We start from the raw sequence: 12317 nt of genomic DNA, 5'->3' as shown, positions 1-12317 counted from the left end.
TGGTAGCTAGCTTTCTTCTCAACCTCAGTTCAAAGATCTAGCTATTTAACAATAAACTATGCTTGCATTTGAATTGCCATTAATGTATGTTCACTCTTATTGGAATCTTTATCGTCATGGGCTGGTGCTGTTTTCTTCTTCTTTTTCCTTATAACCTTTGATGACTGTATAGGGTAGACATTTTTTTTCTCTACAATCAGTTCTTTTATGATGTATGGGGCCTTTTGTTTGCTTTGAGACTATTAAGGACATAACTTGATTGATTGAAACATCAGTGCCTGCATGATTGCAACTTGCCCAAAGAGTGACAAATACATTTCATTTCAGACCACTCCAAAAAATATTTGCAGATTATCTTCATTTTTTACTTGGGATGTTACTGAGAGTGAATACTCTAGCAGAAGTTCTTTTGTTTGCTGGTTGCTTCCGTGACAGCATTCCATGTCTCTGCTGGCAGGTGGTCACATGCTAAGATTTTGTTTCTAATATATCGCAGGAGGAGTGCGCAAAAAACCAGAAACTCCGGAGTTTGACCTCTAGATAGTTCTCGCAGATGCATTCTTAGTATCGAAATATATTTCCCCCGCCCCCCCCCCCATTTCCTGATAAGTTTTGCAGTCTGGATTGATAATAGGAATCAAGTGTATATAGTTTTTTTGGAATCAAGGGTGCACCTTTGTTGTATTGTATTTTTCAAATTTATAAAAAGGTATCAAGAGTACCAAGATTCTGTTGGTGGCATCGTTGCTGTGCTCTGATGCTTCAAATTTATGTAGGAAATGAGATTATCCATAGCTGTTAAGCACAAGACGCAAGTACTTTTTAGCCACCAAGTGTGTCAGGTTTCTGAATTTATTGCAGGTTGGTGAACCAGAATTTAAGACGCAGCAACTGGCAATGGGTCCATTCAATCAGTTGGGGTTTGGTAAAGAGCATGATCTTTTAGGCTAATAGTCTCGTGCATTGTTTGAGGTCGTGCTTCCCCAAGTTAATTGGGCATTAGCAGCAGCAGCAGGAGGTGGCGGCAAAATATAAGCTCCTAGATTAGGTTTTGGAAACGCGCTCCACTGAATGAACTGTTCCTGCTGAGAATGTATATCATCATCTGTCTGGAGAATCTTGCATCTGTACCAGCCTTAATGCATTATAACTGTGCATTTATAGTGCACTTTGCATATACAGGAGCGATCTGACAATAATGTGGTTGGGGACAGTACATCAGATAAAATGATTGGGGCAAGATGTTTGCTTTTGATCCTGTGTCTGAGGAGACTTTTGTAACGGTGTTCTTCGTTGCGAAGCAGGAGATGTGAAAGATGGAGTTAAATTTTCCCTGGCATTGCAGCACATTTGGTTTCGTGCCGAGCGCCTAACCTGTCGTTCGCTTGCCTGCCGAACAATTTCTGGCCAAATATGGTATCTGTAGTAAAAGTTAATCCGGCAAATGAGAATCCAATGATGTGGAAGGGTGGTCATCTAAGGATATGCGAAGAGGAAAGGAGATGAGAGAACTGGATGAGATGATTTCACCCCCAATCCATCAAAGTTTGCCTATCAATTTACCTCAATCTCGAGGAAAGATCCGGAGAGTTATGCGTCGTGGTTATAGAGAGCGTCCATGCAGGATAAAAAGCTGTCTTCCCGGCCAGCATAAAATGCAGGTACTTTTTGCATGCTAAGGGAGCTGTGCCGTGGTTTATTTCAGATGAGTGCAGATCTAGCATGTTCATTATGACTACGTTTTCCTTCTTTTTGTGTTTTTTTGTACTCTGTTCCGACGATGCGCAACTCGGGAAGTAGCGCGAACTCCATACCCCGAGCCCAATGGCGAAGACGCCTATCTTATGCTTCTTCCTAGGTGATCACCTAACTACAGCGGCAAGCCTCCCTGCCCTGCCGGAGATATTTGATTATTATTTTGTCCTCTGCTTGGTCAGACCGTTGCCAGCTGCTCGGAGTCGCGATCGCCAATAAATTCTCGTTGTATCAAGGCCAGCCAAACACACGCGTCAACAGCTAGAAAGAGAAGGTGAAAGAGAGGACGTAAAGCGGCAAGCAGCCTGATCGCGATAGGGATCCCGGAACCGGTGGTGGCATCTGGCATGCGGTGTGTCCACATGGATGGTATCTGGTGTGTGATTTGTCGACGTGGATGGCATCTGGTATGTGGTGTGTCCACATGTCATCCACGCGGACCTGGACGGGATCATGCACGAACACCGGCCTACCTCCTCACTTCCATATGGCCTAACGTGCCTTGGTAGGGCTGCGTATTTGCTTGTGATATGACCGGAGACGTCATATGGTGTGTCCGAGCAAGAGAGACCGAGGAAACCCCTCTTTGGGTTGCAGGCACGTGACAAAAGGAACTATGGCCCCACCTCCTGCGAAACCCGTCCCATCCCCTCCTCATGGTTTGTTCTTGATCCAAAGTTTGTCATCCCGAAGTGACCAAAGCTTTATGCTGCCCGAACGAACGTGTTGTTTCTTCATTGGCTGCATTTCAAAAGTTCTGGAGGCCAAGAGAGAGAACGAAATAGCAGGCTTCCAAAATAATGCCCTCGGGCGAAGATGAAAACGGTGCCACTGTAAAACAAAGCGGGTCCGATGGAAAAGGGCCAACCTAATTGGTATGGACTATGGACTACACCAGGGTCACCAGAGTTGTTGGGAGAAAGATCTACTGGCTCCGGCGAATGGGTATTTGCCTGCAGAGCGTGGCGGTTTGTAACATTTAATTTTTTTTTTTTTTTTCCCCATGATTCCACCTTTCGAAAGATTCTATTGTAGTTGGTTTTGTTCGGATACGATCCATAAGGGCATCAGCTCTTTTGGGTAATAACTATAAGGGATTTGTATTGCCTTCTTCCCCCGGTTTTTTTTATTTTTTGGCAAACCGCCTTCTTCTCCTGTATGATCCCCACTCCATGTTTCCTGATTTACTAATCTAGGAGGTTACCTTCCCGTGCATCAGTCCAAAGGAAAAAACACCTGCATTTCAAAAACCGTTCGTCTCCTTCCATCGAGAAAGAGAATCGCGTTACGTGGGCGGGACCATGCCACAGATGTCGCTTCCGCTGTCGCGTAGCACCATAATTTGAAATTGGAAATCCTCTCAAATCTCTCATCTTTTTTTTTTTTTTAATTTTGTTTTCTTTTCTTAAAGAGCCAAAGACAAGATACAAACAATGACGTTTTGTTTGCATGCGCTCCTTGTACGCGCGCCCACACCCCTTTCACTCATCGCATTTGATGTGATATGATCCTTAGCTCCTCATTGGCCTTGCTGGCCACCTCGTCTCCCGGAACTGCCCCAATAACAGCTAGCAACAGACTCCACTATCGCCTACCGAAAAAAACAAACTCCACCCATCGAATCCTCTTTCCTCTTCTCGCTCTATCCCTTTGCCTTTGGGCCGCACATGATCATCCTCTCTGGAGATGTGATACAGGTTGTTAGTTGCTGCGACCCTCCCATTCCTCTTTGGAGATCTTTATCGACGCAAGAGCCTTGTTAAAGAGCTTCCTCTTCAGGCCGAGGTACTCCGGCCATGTCACGGCCCGGTAGGCAGGGCCCTCGCTTGGCCCGACGAGCTTATCAACCGGCGATACCTTGACGTGGGCCGGGGGGCCGCATATATACGCCGCCGAGAGACGGTGCCGCGTCCGGTTGACGACGGCTCTGTGCAGGACGCTCCAGAATTGGCCGTTGGAGAGGATGTGAGAGAGGTCGCCAACGTTGACGACGAGGGCGCCGGGAAGGGGAGGCACCGTCACCCACCTGGCCGGGTCGGGCCGCAGGACTTGGAGCCCGCTCGTGCTGCTCTGGTACAGCACGGTGAGGAGGCTGGAGTCGGTGTGGGCGGCGAGGCCTATTGCACGGTCTGGCTCGGGGCAGGCCGGGTAGGAGTTGAGCTGCAGCACGGCGGGCAGGTCTCCCGTCTCCCTTACGGGGCCGGCCCAACTGATGTCCTCCTCCGTTAGGCCCAGCGAGAGCAGCATCAAGTGCAGCAACCTCCCGGCCAGCTCCTTCATCACCTCCTTGTACTCTTCTATGACATCACTGCCATGATGGGAACATGCCTAGTAAAAGCCTGGATTATTTTTCTGGTGCCCAATCTAGCCAGCTAGCAGGACGTCCATATGTAGTAGTAGTAATAATAATAATATATGCATGCATGGTGGGAGCTGTGCACGTACCAGAATTCACCGGAGTCCTCGGGGCGCCAGAGCTTGCGCGCATGCTCAAGAGGGGAGCCCGCGATGGTGAAGCCCTCGGACCACATGAGCTTGGAGAAGAAAGAAGAGATGGGGGCGAGACCGTAGCCCGAGATGTTACCGGGAGAACGAGCGGCTTTGAGCTTCTGGTGGGTGGGGAGGGAGAAGAGTCGCCGGGTTTGGGACTCGAGGCGATCAAGGAGGTCCGAAGGTACGCCGTGGCCGGTGACTTGGAAGACACCCCACTCCTCGCAGGCCCGGCCCACGCGTGGAACGGCGTCGGGGCTGGCAAGGTCAACCACTGGCACCGAGTCCGGCCCGGACGGCTCGACGGACGGGTGGTCATGGAGGTCAGGCCATGCGTGTGAGTCTGGGACCTCACGGACGGACTCGAACTCGAAGTGGCGAGGGTGGCGGAGGCGGAGGTTGCGGAAGGACTCGTCGGAGACAGAAGGCATGATGGGGATTGTTGGAAGGGAGAGTAAAGAGTGAGTGGTTTTATAGGTTCGAGCCCGAATTGCAAGGGGACTTCGTATTCGAACTAGCAGGGTAGTTATAGAGGAATTCTTGAAGCGTTAAGACAAAAGGGATAGATGATTAGTTGAGAGGACTGTCAGTTAAAAGGCAAAACGGGACATGGAATTCGGGAAGGAAAAATTTGGGGGTGGTAATAGTTATTCCCGGCACTCTTCCGGGATTGACTGCTCCATTGGGTTTTAGTGGTCTAAATTTTGGAGTAACATGAGGAGTGCTTCCGTTGCATTGTTTGATCCGCGATGCCTATTGGATCCGAAAGTTTGGAGTTATTCCATGACTTAAAATATAAAACAATAAAAAAGACTCAAAAAGAAAAGATACCGCTAAAATTTCAAAAACTCTTTTCACGGTACCTTTGTTGTAATTTGATTTAACGGGAGGATAAGTATAGGTCGGATAACCACGATTTGTGGTGCTTATCTTCTACCTCTTGAGGAATATATTGTAATCCGAGGGAACATGTTCATGCATCGCAGAGGCTTGTCTCTTCTTGTTTCCTTTTGTTACAGGGGCAGCAGACCGAGACATTACAACCGTATTCATTGGCCATAACTAATCTGTGGGCCAACACATGATCTCGACATTGCACTCTCTGAACCTTCGTAATTGCCAATCAGACTACAATATCTCGAAGATCACCTTTTGAGAAAGCATAGGAGGACTGAAGCCCCACCAAATAATGTTGCGTGTAAAAAGAAACCAGGTCTCTTCCCAGACCTTACCACCATGGCGAGGTGCCACCGTACGTCCAAGATCGCCTTTCGAGGAATGGAGCGGGAGTGAGCGAGTTAAGTTTTACCAACAGCCATTGCGCCATTACAAGTTTGTTCCTGCCTTTACTCTCTGTAATCTAAAATCTCCCATCCCCTTCACGAATCAAGACCCATCACAGACTGCACTGCCAATGAGCCCTGGTTCTGATTTGATGCAAATCATGCTGCTGTGACACAATAAAATCAAGTCACCGGGGCCCAGCATCAAGGACTCCCGTCAAAAAAAGTCTAACGTTAGCTCTAATTGCTGCCAGTCAACAACTACTTTGTCATCGCCTCTGTCGCGATGTTATGAAGCAAGACTAATCTCGAACAAATTAATAATCAGAAATCAGTCTAGTTCAAGCAGTTAATAGCCCAGCTGGAAGGACATGACTGAACCTAACACAGGCTTGAACGCTCCAATAATATGAGGCAAGCTCACACAACCTTTGGCTTCCAGACGGACATGTAACATCAATCCCCTCAGATGGGGACAATACTTGTCAGTGTAACTTGAACTCCTCAAAAAATTAGACAGATGCCAACCGTCATCGACAATCACAAGTTGTCTCCGTGGGCATTGTGCATCGCCAGAGCTAATCTTTTTTTTTTTTTCCTTTTGGTAAAGGCTAAAGCTAATCTTTTGATTAGCTTTTGCACGAGTCTTGTTCGACGGTATAATATACAAATTCTTGCATGTTATCTTTCTAAAGAAACACATCCATTTGTGTTAGTATAACAACCAGAGAGGAGAATGCATGAGAACATGAGTTGAGATGGTGCCAGAGCGCGTGAAGATGGGCATTCAGTGGCAGCAGTGTCCTCAAGTGGGTGTTTTAGTGGATAGCCTTGAGGGGCGCAGACAAAGTAAAGAAACATGGGAGTGCTTGGCGAGATAAAGAACAAAAGGAGGGAAGAGAATTAAAAAGGAAAAAAGAAAAAGGGAGGTAAAAAAAAAAAAAAAATGAAAGAACCATTCTGTCCTCAACCACCTCTAAAGGAGAGAGCGATGCAAACACTTGTCATGTGCCACCGTCCGCGACTGGAAAACATTCATATCATGAGCCATTTGGACAGCTGGTTGGCTTATTCCTGCATCGCTGCCCTCCAAAACAAGGCCCCTACCCCACCCTCGATAACATGGACAAACAGCCGCTGGCCTTTTCCCTCGTCCATCTTTCTCTGGCCTCGTGGAAATGGTGCAACTTCCCTAGACTCTCTTTAATAAGGCCCAAGTGGGTCTGTAAAGCTTCGGGACCCATGCAACACAGTAGGTTTGGTTTGTTGTTTGTCTTGATGTAGAGGACCCGGTCATCCCTTTTGTAGTATATCTTTTGTCATCTCTGGGAAGGGGAGAATTTGTTTCTCCCATCATGAAATGGGAAGCTTTCCATTCCCATCCGTGATGACTTGTTTTATTCCCAGCAAAAAGGCTGTTACAATCTCAAGCACGTGTAAATGATACAGCTTGCCAGAAATCCCTGTAAACTAATTGCTTATATTCAAGCTTCATTCTTTACACCCACCAATTAAAACCGCTTGTATTCCCTACAAAATTTCACTTTGACTAGCATGCACTTCTTCCTACCTAGGAAAACATGCCTACAACAGCTCAAACATCCTCTCAAAAGACCTAAAGATTTGTAGACATACGAGTAGCAGGCCTTGCCGCAAACAGATGAGCAGTTTCCACTCACCAAACTCCAGCGCCCAAAATTACCGGTCGACCATGGCCTACAACGGCCATCCAAGTTCAGTGTTTCATTAACGCACACCAACCTCAATTCCTTCCCTGTTTAGCCATATCTCCACCACTTCCATGTTCCTTCAATTGCGTCAAAGATATTCTTCAAATATCCTTCATCGGAATCATATGCCTAAAAGACCAGTCTCTAATTACCCTGTTATTTCCACCGAACACAAACAAACTTATGATAATATTTCATAAACACCGTGCTTCTCTTTTTCTTTTCTGATCTCTGTATGAAAGATCCAGATTAACTGTTGTTCTTGAGCCTTATGTATTCTCAAGTTTCATTTCATATATATAATTTAATTTTTGACTGAAATTTAGATAAAATCTTGGGAGTAAAAAGTGCATTCACCAATTAAAGAACAGCTACAAAGAGTAAGAAATTGACAAACGGTACTTAAGGTTGCATGCTTTTACAAATTCACCATAGTATTACAATATATGCTAAGAAGGCCAGCATAATACACTGACCATATCTGGTGTAAACAAGATACAAGCGTTTACGGTACAGAATGTGTTTGGTTAGCCATTAAAAAAGTTCTTTTTTTACTTTTTAATTTTTAAAAATAAAAATAAAAAAATAATATTTGGTAACATCATAAAAAACAAAAAGCAAATATCAAAAAAATCAAAATAATTACTTTATATACAAAGTAAAAATTTTTTGCCTTCCAAAACTTGCTTTTCTGCTTTTTTTACCTCCCCACGTCTAAAAGAACAAACCAAAAAGTAAAGAGCCCGAACCCTTCTCCCTCATCGAGCTCTTCACCTCCCCACCTCCTCTCCTTCCCTTTCCAAACCCTTCTCTCTCATCGAGCTCTTCACTTGCCGTCTCCAAACATTACTTTTTGCTTTATAGCAACATAGTTATCAAACATACTTTTTATTTTTTTACTTTTACTCAATAATAAAAATTAAAAAAAATAAAATTATTTTTTAAAAATCAAAAATTAAAAAGTATAACCAAATGCACCCATAAAGAAAATCAAATATGATGTATTGCAAAATCCTGAAGATACCTAGATATTTATGGAGAGTTCAAGATGTCTGTTGCTAATGGCTATGACTCTGCATTATTTTCTATGCATGAAAGTTATGTCTGGGGCCACAAGAGACAACCATCCAGTTATTTTTCACAAAAGCTAAATTGCTACTCAATACCTCAGGAATTTGGTTTACCGTTAAGAGGTCGGAAGAGTGCTAGATGTTGATATTTTTGCTAATGCTATGATAGTATATGCTAGTTTAGAACTTTTTTTGATGTCAAATGACACAATATAGGCGATAAACACATTGCAGAAGGCCTATTCTCTAAAAATCAATACATTATTGTGGTATAAACTTCAAAGTAAATTGTTCTGGTTGAGGTATATTACTTCTCCTTGATTTGTTGAAGTATAAACCATTTTTATTCTACTCTAAGGTTTGCAGTACTGCCCCAGAATCCAGAAGCTTACCACGTGCCAGTACAGGAATTTACCATACCCATCCAACTCATATTGATAAGCGATAGGTATAGAGTCCACTGCCATGACTAAAAATCTTGACTCTATTTTACATAACGTAAAATCTTTCTTAGCTTTCCAACTCATATTGATAAGCGATGGGTATAAAGGCCATTGTCAAGACAAAATCTTGACATCAATTTACACATACCCTAAAGTCTTTCTCCGCTACCTGTTATCAATCAATTCCTATAATAAAAATCTAGTGTCCCAACTTCCACAAAGGAAGAAAAGTTTTAGAAGCATTGCGAAACATTGGACTTGCATCAGTCTTAAGCCTCTCTTATAAGCAATCCATTTATACACCTATCCCATGCCTCCATAAAAACAATGGAGAACTTGAAGCCCACAGCCAAAACACAAGATAATCCAATCAATCATGATGACTATCATACTCATCCAACGCTATCAGTGGTTGATTACAACGTCAGCAAATATGGCATATTAAGATATTCCACTATTACAATTACTCAAGATATAATTTACCTCAAAATTTTTAACAGATGTATATATATTAACTATTAGTAATCTATCAGTAATCTGATTTGCTTTGCTTTCTTCCTGAAAATATATTACTTACAAGAAGTCAGTTTAAACTAGTAAAAAATGTTCATCCCCTGCCTCTCCATCAATGAATAGAAAAAATAAAGAATATAAACACCCAGATAAAGAGAGAGAGCGGAAGCACATGCATTGACATAATAACAGGGCATGTAGCAATAAAATCTGGGCATGTACCAATAAAATCTGAGGAAACAATGATAAATTAAAAAACATGAAAAATAGAGAAGCACTATACTTGGGAAAGTAAATACTTCAGAAAAGAGTGATAGGTGGTGTGTGAGAGAAGAGGCTTGCAATCTAGTTGCAGAAAATGGGTTCTGTAGCTAAAAGCACAGAAGAGCATAAAAAGATGAAAAGAAGGTCATATATATGGCATGAGAACCAACTGTTTCCATTAGCCCATTAACAAGGTTATTATAGATATGAGCTGCAAAGATCTGCAAATAAGACAATGTATCCATAACACCTAAAGTTAGCAATCATACAGACAAATTAAAACCTAATTGAAGTTCCAGAGATAACCAAGCAATAAGACTTTCTCAGAACAGAAGTTTGAAAAAGAGAAGATATGCAAGATCATTCAAAAATGATTACTGAATAACCAAACAAGATAAATGCTCCCAAACGGGAGCAAACAAAGAAAATTTTATACAAAAGTTATGTTGGACAAAGAAAACACAAGCAACAAATGCACAAAATTAGTCTACATGTAAGAAGAAAAGATACGCACCATCATATTGGATCATAAACAAAGCTATATGCTTAAAATCTCAACCACCCTACGGAAAAACACAGTTGAAAGATAGAGCTTGCCATTCTAGCATCTATTTTTCTCGAGAACAACACACATTATATAGCATGTTATATATTCCAAAAAATATATAACACACATTATAGACCATGTTATATATTCCAAAAAATATATAACATGCATTACAATAGACCAAATAAAATTAATACCAGAAAGTTACAAGATATTCAACACAACATTCAGAAGGTAGTAAAGATCGAAAACAGTTCCAGAAACATTTCATAACAAAGTTATCCTGTACAACAAGACTAACTTTTTAAGATATGTTATAGATAGAAGAATCACACATCTGAAAGAGACAGAGAAGATAAATTATTAAAAGAACAAAAAAAAACTAACACCTGGTCATCATTAAAATAACTTGAATTTGTCAACATAGTCAAGAAACCAATGGACACAAAGGAATAAAAAATTCATATAATTGTCAAAAGTTTTCATTTAAAATCTTGTTTTATATGAGGAAAAAAAAAGCATCATATCTGGAACATACAAAATCAAAATTCAGGAAGAAATACCGGATGGTTGTAAAAAACACTACAAAGAGTAATTGCATGTCTACAAGAGATGAATAACTAATATATTTTAAAGAATATACAAAAGTAATAATGATCATCATCAAGAGTCTAGAACCTATCAACATATTCAAAGACCAATAAAGAAGTGCCAATGAATATAGTTATTGCAAAAAGTTTTCCAAAAAAAAAAAAAAAATTCTGTACAAGAAAATATGAATCTCACAGGTCCAAAAAGCAACATACCTCTGATATCAAGAAACAAAGTCAAGCTGGTTATATTAAAAAAAAAAATATTAAGACGATCAAGAACTGGAACTCTGGAAAAGATGAAGAGCATGTTATTTTCAAATCGCCCAGAAAACTGAACAGAAGCTCTCCGATAATTTGTTTGAAAAATCCATCAAAACTAAACCAAAACAGAAAAGCACACTAAGGAAAAATAAATGCGGAAATATTTAGAGGAACTGCGATATCCAACCCAAAAGAAAAGTAAAACAGGATACATCCGGTATAGAACGTATATTGTAACAAAGAAACCCAAAAGAACCAACGAAAACCTAATTAATGGAAACAAAATAGACACCAAACGATGCGATCGTTAACCGACCAAGAAACCATACAGCCAACCCGTTCGTACAGAACCGATCGCAGCGGAACCCAAATCGACACCGATGATGTTAAGAAAAGGAGACGAGGAAGTCAAGAAAACGCACTGAAACCCAGATTAGAGAGTTCCGAGGTCCTTGCCTATTTTCCCACCGGAGCCGAAGCCTTCCCCACGATCTCCTCTTCAGTAGCTCTCTGTTCTTTTCCCCCCTCTTCATGCGGACAACAAATAGAAGGGAAGGAGTCTTCGAAGCTCGATCCCAAGAAGTCGTGAGAGATCGGCTTCCACCGATCAGCACGACCGCCATTATCCCACCCCACCCCTTTTCTCCGTCTATTCTTCCCCGTTTCTTTGGTAGTTGATGAAGAATTTCTTCATCGTCCTCTTATGCTGATGCAATTCGAGAAGAGGGACCTCGGCGCCTCCAAGAATTATAGGATTAAAATAAAAGATGGGTCAAGGACGTATCGATTTTAATTTATAGGGAAAGACGAATGGTTGGCGTTGCGTCGCAGATCTTCCCCAAGGCGAGCTATCCCTTGAAATCCGTCGACTCGCTTTTCTCCTTTATCGTCGCCCTTGCACGATTTCGTAGCGCATCATCGTAAAATGGTGCTTTTGCGGCACCCAACTTCGCGTCCTCCATCGGCCGGGTCATACGAACCATGCAACAATGAAACACCACAGCACCCCACCCACCCCTTGGAAGCCATTGGAAGGTGGTGGGCTGATACGGATCGGGTGTATCAACTAATCATTTGGTTCCCCGCATCCTAATTAACATTCGGCTTAACAGGGTTGGCTAGACCAACCACAAATGCCGATGGAGGATTTAGACAGTCCAGCGGAGCAGAGAAAGACCTCTCGAGCACTGACACACATTTCAGCAAGCTTTCGGCAAAACAAGAAAAGCACCTATTGCAAGCAATGCTGATTGCCTTTTTACCAGGTGAGTCGAATCGGGATCAAGGCAAAAATTTCTGCTGCCAACGCAACACGTAACGGAAGAGAGAGTTCATCATAGATAACAAAACGGCTCAGGGATCGAAATC

General features: G+C 42.4%; 2 protein-coding genes across 19 annotated transcripts in view; one reads left to right on the top strand and one right to left on the bottom strand.

Moving 5' to 3' along the window:
• Nucleotides 1-576, top strand: part of LOC105040245 (uncharacterized) — a 32290-nt gene extending 31714 nt beyond the window's left edge. For 15 of the 18 annotated variants that reach the window (XM_073254940.1, XM_073254939.1, XM_073254936.1 and 12 more), the window contains one exon: nt 497-560. In XM_073254940.1, the coding sequence (XP_073111041.1) occupies nt 497-544 (48 nt within the window). In that variant the 3' untranslated portion in view covers nt 545-560. Of the gene's footprint in view, nt 1-457 lie in introns of all 18 variants that reach the window. The other 3 variants (XR_012140293.1, XM_010916678.4, XM_073254937.1) reach the window with 3 other exon arrangements.
• Nucleotides 577-3080: 2504 nt separating this feature from the next.
• Nucleotides 3081-7992, bottom strand: LOC105040246 (gibberellin 3-beta-dioxygenase 1-like). The gene is made up of 3 exons (XM_010916688.4): nt 5109-7992; nt 4201-4998; nt 3081-4063 (listed from the first exon to the last, which is right to left on the bottom strand). Exons 2-3 carry the CDS (start codon nt 4674-4676, stop codon nt 3457-3459), a joined length of 1083 nt encoding a protein of 360 aa, XP_010914990.2. The 5' UTR covers nt 4677-4998; nt 5109-7992; the 3' UTR covers nt 3081-3456.
• Nucleotides 7993-12317: the final 4325 nt, after the last annotated feature.

This window comes from Elaeis guineensis, chromosome 3, assembly GCF_000442705.2.
Source record: "Elaeis guineensis isolate ETL-2024a chromosome 3, EG11, whole genome shotgun sequence".
Classification (NCBI taxonomy): Eukaryota; Viridiplantae; Streptophyta; class Magnoliopsida; order Arecales; family Arecaceae; genus Elaeis; species Elaeis guineensis.
This window is presented reverse-complemented; position numbering and strand designations above follow the sequence as displayed.

Bases quoted from the DNA above. Each gene is read 5' to 3' on its own strand.
- LOC105040246 (XM_010916688.4), bottom strand. From the start codon at position 4,676: ATGCCTTCTGTCTCCGACGAGTCCTTCCGCAACCTCCGCCTCCGCCAC. The intron at 4,064-4,200 runs GTACGTGCACAG...CCATCATGGCAG, and splicing joins GAGGACTCCGGTGAATTCTG to TGATGTCATAGAAGAGTACA.